Source organism: Alternaria arborescens (genome assembly GCF_004154835.1).
Source record: "Alternaria arborescens strain FERA 675 chromosome Unknown contig_115, whole genome shotgun sequence".
NCBI lineage: Eukaryota > Fungi > Ascomycota > Dothideomycetes > Pleosporales > Pleosporaceae > Alternaria > Alternaria arborescens.
Window position 1 is genome coordinate 7,702 of NW_021167970.1, and position 7,330 is coordinate 15,031.

General features: G+C 55.9%; 1 protein-coding gene across 1 annotated transcript; it reads right to left on the bottom strand.

Annotated features, from left to right (window-relative positions):
* AA0111_g12836 (hypothetical protein) lies at positions 1-7,079 on the bottom strand (the record flags this gene model as incomplete). Its single annotated transcript, XM_028646866.1, has 3 exons — positions 1-2,173; positions 2,231-2,367; positions 2,421-7,079. 3 exons carry the CDS (start codon positions 7,077-7,079, stop codon positions 1-3), a joined length of 6,969 nt encoding a protein of 2,322 aa, XP_028499560.1.
* Between the last annotated feature and the right edge of the window lie 251 nt (positions 7,080-7,330).

Consider the following 7,330-nt stretch of genomic DNA (forward strand, 5'->3'; position numbering starts at 1 on the left):
CTAACGCCTCCTCTTTGTTTCTCCATGGCCTTGATCCTGGGGATCGCGACCTCTCTTGCGGCCATCGTCTGTTCCTCCACTGCCTCCGCCACCACGGCTCCTCCTATCGCGTTCGTCCCTTCCCGAAGCTCGTCCATCATCACGAGAACCACGCTCTCGTCTGCTGCTTTCACGGGGCTCCCGTCCTGACCTCGATTCTCCGTCTCGTTCGCGCTCTCGATGGCTGCTTCCCCTGTCGCCACCTCGCTTTTCACGACCACCACGGTCTCGGTCGGAGCCCCGCTCACCCTCTGGGCGGTCGGAAGGAGGGTTGCGGCTGCTCCTTTCTTCGCGAGGTCGGTCGGATCGATCGGGTGAACGCTCGCGTCCTGATCGGTGTCGATGGCTGCGTGACTCTGAGCGGCCTTCTTCTGGTGGAGCACCCTCCATCCTGCTTGATACATCGTCGTTCCTGCTGCTTCTCGGATGCTGATTCTCCATACGGTTGGGTGTAGAATCAAGCGACGGCGGTGGCATCGGGCTTGTCATACCACCGGACCCTTCTATTGGGCCATTGGCGCGTGTAGCGCCACGACCTCGCACAGGAGGATTAGAAGGAGGTGCACCGCGTTCGTTTGACCGATCGCCGGGCGCATTTCCAGTCAATACGTTATTGATGGCACGGAGAGGGTTACCAGCATTCCTGGGTCCTCCGGGACCGGTCGGAGGTCGCGGACCAACTGGTGATGATGGGACGGGTCCTTGGGGACCGCGATTGTTACCGCGCGGGCCGCTTGGAGCGTTCGGTACATTAGTCTGAAGCGGTGGCCCGCTTGGTGCTCTACCCTCGATGTTAACGAGCCTACTAGGATGAATACCTGCTGGTAGTGACGCTGCGGGACCGGTGGGTGCATTCGGTGTGGAAGGCTGCGACGGCGCATGCGGCCTGTCACTGCGTGGGCCTGATGGTGGTGCCGGCTCCGAAGGCTGATTCAGTCTTCCATAGTTGGGATCCTGCGCGCGTGGTCCAGGTGTAGGCTGGAACATCTCTCGTGATGCACGAGACGCTGCAGCGGTTTCGTTGCGCCCGCCACGAGGACCAGTCGGGGCACTAGCTCCTGGATCGTCCCGGCGGTCGCGGCCGCCAGAGGGTGGCATCTGAGGACGCTCATCCCGAACGTCTCGGGACAAGTCGTTTCGTCCATGATACCCAGCAGGCGGGCGCTCTTCGACTCGACGATCGTCACCACGCCTATCATCGCCATGACGTGGAGAGTTCATACGAGAGTCTCGCTCGCTACGGTTGTCACGATCAGACCGCGGTGGCATGTGTCTGCCACCTGCATGCTCTGCTTGATTGATCAAGGCAGCACGCGCGGGGTTGACTGTGGGCTCTTCCTTGGCCGGGATTGGCACTGCTGGCAGTCGTGATGGCCTATCGTTTTGCTCTGCAGCATATGGGGCGTTGGCTGGTGGGCCATCTCGCCGATATTCATTAGCTAACGAAGAAGTAGATGGCATACGGCGAGACTCCATCGCTGCAGGCGTAGCATGACCTCGAGGATCAGAACGCTCACGTTGATCTCTCATATCTCTTGGGTTGTGTGGATCCCAAGTAGGTGGCCGTACTGCTGGCGCTCGCGAATCTCGTGGGGGTCCTCGCATAGTTCGATCATCGTAATCACGCTCTCTGCCAGACCATTCGCGGTGCTCGGCGGCTGAAGGTACCCTTTCTGGAGTTCTGCCACCAGGCAGAGGTCGTGCGCGCCGACCAGGCGAAGCCTCACGCAGACGCCCGGCGTCTACCGAGCGATCTAGTCGGCCATAGTCTCCAGGGGGACCTCGATTGTCGTATCTACCATGCGCACTTTCGGGCGTGCGATCAATGATAGGACGTTCTGATCGATTCCTCGGTTGTGGATCTGGTCGCGTTGGTAATGCGTGCGGTGGTCTGCCAACGGGAGTGTTCTGCCCTGGTGTATTCCTGTTGTCTGGTCGCAGTGGAACAGACGAATGATGCATTGGAGGACCTGGCTTCGGTGTAGGTCTACCGGAGCCGGTGTCTTGTTGCGATGGGGTAGAAGGCCTGCTGTCGGATGTTCTTGGCGTCGGCTTGTCCCTCGAGGGAGGCGCGGGAGTTGCACTATTATGCTTTGACCTATTCTCATTCGATTCTCGTACTGGAGTACCGTTCCTGGAGAAGGTCGATCAGTCTCACTGTTGATAATCTCGGAACAATCCGTGAACTTACGTTTCGGACTTGGGCTTGAAAGCCGGTGCAGCCGCGTCGAGTTTTGCATCTTGTGGCTGTGGAGTCTTACCCTTCTCGGTAGCAGCTTTGTCGCTTCCGTTCGTCGTGCTTCCTGGCGCAGGAGTAGGTGCCGGTACCTGCAGCGCATTAGTTTGCTGTCGTGTGTGTGTGGCGATGCTGATGCACTCACGTTGCGGAAAACATGGTCTTCTTGCCAGAACTTCTCTCCTTTGAGGATGGGTCCAAGAACAGACTCCAACGATCTCATAAGATCCTGTCTCTCCTCTCCCTCCTTTAGACGCACCACCATCTCCTTCAGCTCTGTGCCCATGCTCGTGACTTTAGGGAAGTTGGTACCCAGCGCGTGAAGAACATTGATCGAGTTACGCATTTGCATGTAGTTGCCGCTCTCCAGGCATGTCTTAAGCGCAGCTGCAAGTGCCTTGTGCCACTTGAACAAGACCATACAGAACTGGTCGTAAGTGAAGAAGCTTGTCGCGTTCCGGTCCCCGTCGTAGCTCCTGCCAAAGCCAGGAAGATTCTTTTCCAAACCATGGGCGTTCTTGACAAAAGCATCATCCTTGTTCTCCTGCCAGACTTGTAGCTCACGCAAGATACCACCGAGGAACCTCCCGAAAGATGAGGACTCTGCTTCAGTGTACATACTGATGATAGATGTAAGCCTATTTGCGTTGAAGAGCATATCCAGTAGTCGACTCATGCGGAACCCTGGCACACCTGAGCTGTGCATGAATATGAGCATAGAGAACGCATATTGGGCGTCTTCTTGAGATATGCGACTGCGAGGGATAAAGCAGTCTTGGAGCAGAGCGTTGTGCAAGACGTCGCACTGTGGTCCCATCATTGGAACGCCTTCGAACCATCGACGTAATTCGACCTTCAAACTCTCTTGTGTCACAGCATGGTTCTTCGTGATAACCTGTTGTTCGTCCTTGATCCTGGCTATGTTCTCCTTAAGAGCCTTGACAGATTCTGAATCAGCTTTGGGTACGTTAGGTCGGTACCCACGGCGCTCGGGCACAGGAGCGGGCAGTTGTCGCTCCAAGGTCTCGATTGAATCCTTGTATTGTTGATTGATGCCATCGACGTCGACGACAACGTCTGTCAGAGACAACTGCCAGAATGCGACATAGTAGGACACACAAGGATGGTTGCCGAAGGTCTCCGGTAGCTGCTCCTTCAGTTGGTTCGCGAGGATTTCAACCTCTGAATTTGGCACATCGGGCAAGAAAGGCTTGTCCGAACGAGCTGCAGTCACGGATGCCAAGTCTCCTTCTGCAGGAGCAGAATCTTTCATCTCCACGTCTTCTTTCGCTCTCGAGGTCTTAGCGGATGTGGCATCATCTTGCGCTCCATTCACAGCTTGTGACTCTTCCACGCCGCTCATGACAACATCGCCGTTCGTCTGTGTATCGGAAAGTAGCTTCGAGCGTTGTTCAGCTCGGAAAGCATTGGCCTTGGCTGCTATGCCCGCACGAGCAATTGTAAAAGCAACGTCCGGCTCGACGTGGTAATCCGCAATCATCTCCACCAGCGAAGGGAACAGAGCGTCAAAGTCGTCCACAGAGAGGAATGTACGGAGGAGCTCCAGATATTGAAGCATGACGGAGCGCAATTTGTCGACGTTGAAAAGTACAGGCTTGTCGGGTACTTCCAGCTGGTCGTCGCGGTGAACATAAGCTTCCACGTGCTGCGCCAGTGCGATGAGGATTTGTGGTCCGAGTCCCGTCTCCTTCAGACACCTGACTAGACGTCTTGCTGAAGAAGCAGCGTGGGTACGGTTATCCGCTAGACGATACTGTAAAGTGAACGTACGAAGGGCAGGTCCTGCGCAAAGCGCCAGAGTCACTGACTCTGATACAGATCCACTGACGCTAATGCCACCCATGGACTTGACTATTTGTTCAAGAACATCCAACATGTATAGCTCGCCTTCAGCAGTCAAGAGCTGGTGTGTGGTGAGCTGTAGAACGGGAACAGGATCCATCAAATGATATCTTGCGTAAGCTTTGCCGACAAAGGTAGCAATGTTCTTTAACCACGGCGCAGACAACATACCGTCATCCTGCTGTGATCCTTTGTCGGGGTTGAGAAGGTATGTAACCAGCGTCCAGGTCAGGACATCATACCCAAGCAAAGTAAGATATCGACTGCATTCGACCAAGGCAGTGATCATGTTTGGGTAGTTGACCAATTGCTTGACTGTTGTTCGGAAGACGATGCCTGGGCTAGCATACGAGATCTTGGCGATTTTGCGACCATATTCTTTGGTGTTGGTTGCAGAGATACGACTTAGAGTCTTCCTGGTTTCAGTTTCGACTTCTTTGAAAGCAGTCTTGATCACCGGCTTAAGCATTCCGTTGAACCACTGTTGGTAAATGGTGTATCGTGTGGCTGTGTCGAAATGTTTGAACAGATCCCATGCCTCGTTGATGACTCCGGGATTTCTGCCTGTGAAAGTAATCGCAGGTGCAACGAAAGTTGCTGAGAAGTTCACCCATCGCTTTCGATTCGACTCGGAAGGATCGTCGGCCAGGTTCTTCTTGCCGATACGTATGATCTTGGTTAGGAGAACGCTATCCTTTCCACACTCTGGTCCCACCAAGCCTAGGAGACTGGTGCAAAGCTTGATGACATCATCCACCTCTTGACACACGGGGACGTTGTCAACCCAGTCTTCCCAATAGAACTTGTAGTCAGTTCCTCCATCTTGGTCTTTCCGGTCCGGTTTGGCCCATCGGAGAGTCCGTCGAGGGACGTAATCGCTAGGCCGCATGATACCCCGATTATTACTACCCTTGGTGGCAATGACGGACTTTTCAACTGAGGTCGGTTTGGATTCCTCGTAAACCTTGGTCAAAGAGTGATGTGCCAGGCGGAAGATGAGGTCCAATAGCTCGGGGTAAACGTCCAGAAACCAAGGATGTCGCCCGAGTATGAACAGAGCTTCTGGCAGCGCGCCGATGCATAACAGACTCTTCAAAAGCGTGAACTTCTGGTCCTTGGGCTCGGGTAAAGCTTTCTTCTTGTCCGCGGGCTCATCAGACTTGGCAGGCGTGCTCCGTCCAGTGTCGGATTTGGATCTGGAGTCGGCGTCTCGGAGGCGGGAAACAGCTGGCGGGCCAGGAGTCTCGTCGGGCAGTGCACCGGCCATAGTCAGAGCGTTGACAACTGCGCCTCGTTCGCTTTCCTCCTTCTCTTTCTTGGCCTTGAGGAGCTTTTCTTTGTGTGCACCCATGTCTGGCTCTAGTGGATATAGATGAGGATAAAGATCCAGAATAGAGATGAAGCCAATCTTGATCAGGAGCGCAATTAGGTACATGAGATTGTCAGGAAGTTCGTCGGTGGCATCGCGGACATCTGACGCGTAGAATTGGAGCTTGAAGCCAAGCAGTTGGGCGGCGATGTCGTTTCCTGACGGAGGGAGTGTCTTGGTCTGCTCCATCCACTCGTCGGCCCATTTCCGAGCTGCTTGTTGCTTCGATAGCGGCGCACCTTCGGCAGGTAAGGTCTGGTCGGGTTGTCGGTTGTTCGCAGTGATGCGACGGCCTCCAAGTTCAAAGAAGGCCTGAATGCCTGCCCGGTCGCCCAACTCACCGACTCGCTGCCAGAATTTGCAGTCGCGCGACTCTCGCAGGCGCAGCTGTTCGTCCTTCTCTTCATCGGTGTAATACCACTGCTTCGCATCAGGTCGCGCCCATAAGGGCAATATCGGTACTTCGGGCTCTTCCCACTTGATGTTATCGAAACCACGTAGCTCGGGCCACCATGCGCTCGACCTTAGCATCTTGACAAAGAACCTTCCGTGCTTGACTAGGAGGTTGGCAAACACATCCAACGTCACATCGAGAACTCTGCCAATGTCCAGGTCGAATGCGCCAATGAGAGCGTTCACTCGTTGCCAGGTCTCGCCGACGACTTCCTGTGAGGGCGGTTCGCTGTTTACGGTAGTGAAGTACTCGGTCATGAGCTTGGAGTAGCCTTCGGTCTCTTCGCGCAGCAGATTGTAGTTAGACTGTCGGTACAGGGCGTGAGTTGCTTTGCGAACTGCCATTTTGGAGAAACTATCGCGAACAAGGCCCAAGGACTTCAAGAGGTCGTTTTCTAGTTCGGCTCGCATGCGCGACACGTCGATATCTGTCGCGACAAGCATTTGTCGCACGAGCGCCTGTTTGCCTTCATCTTGTGTGAGCGAACTCAGCGTGTCGAGGAACGTCGATACTGAGTCGACGTGCTCGTCGGCCGGGGCAGATGTGATGTCGCGTACTATTGAGCCCAACTCGCCGGCATCTAGCAGCTGGTCCATGGACGCCTCGATGATCTCGTGAAATATGACCGAGAGGGTGAGGACGTCGCCTGTGCCTTGAGCAGCCATGGCGGCCTTGACCACAGCGTCGCGTGCTTCGCCATTCCAGCGAGCGACGCGGTCTGGCGTCAGATACTCATTGCTCTCGGGGACCTCGCGCGGTGTGGAAGGCGTCGAAGGTTGTGAGGGAGCCGGCGCTGGGGCCGGGGTGGTCGGTGTGGCTTGAGACGGCCGAGTCAACGGGAAGGTGTTCGCAGGCGGAGACATGGCGGTCGGCGACGCGTGTGATGAGGCGTTGTTAGGGCTCTGGGGAACGCTGGAGCCACCGCGTCCGTTGTTTCTGCTCTGCCGCCTGCCCCCTCCGCCGCCGCCGCCGCCTCCGCGCGGGCTGTTAGCCTGCTGCTGTTGCTGGTGATGCGCGAATCCGAGGTTCTGGGGGCGGTGCGGCGACGGGCGTCCACTGCGGTCGTCGTCCTGTGAGTAAGTGCGCTCGGGTCGCTTGCGCTTGGGTGGAGGAGGCATGATGGTACCCTCTTACGATCGAGAGACCGGCGCGAGCAAAGAGTTGATGAAATGTGTGGGGAGCATGCGGTGGTTGCTCGTGAGGGTGATGGGTAGCGGTCTCGTGATATGTGCGCGCCCTGCAGCCAGCAATTACAGTGAATACTGGATTAGGCGGCGATTAGATGGGGGTGGGCAGCGCCGGATGGTAGAGTCGCGTTGCGGCGGGCGCGGTTGATGATGGAGCGTGTCTCGATTTCGTGAGGCTCAAA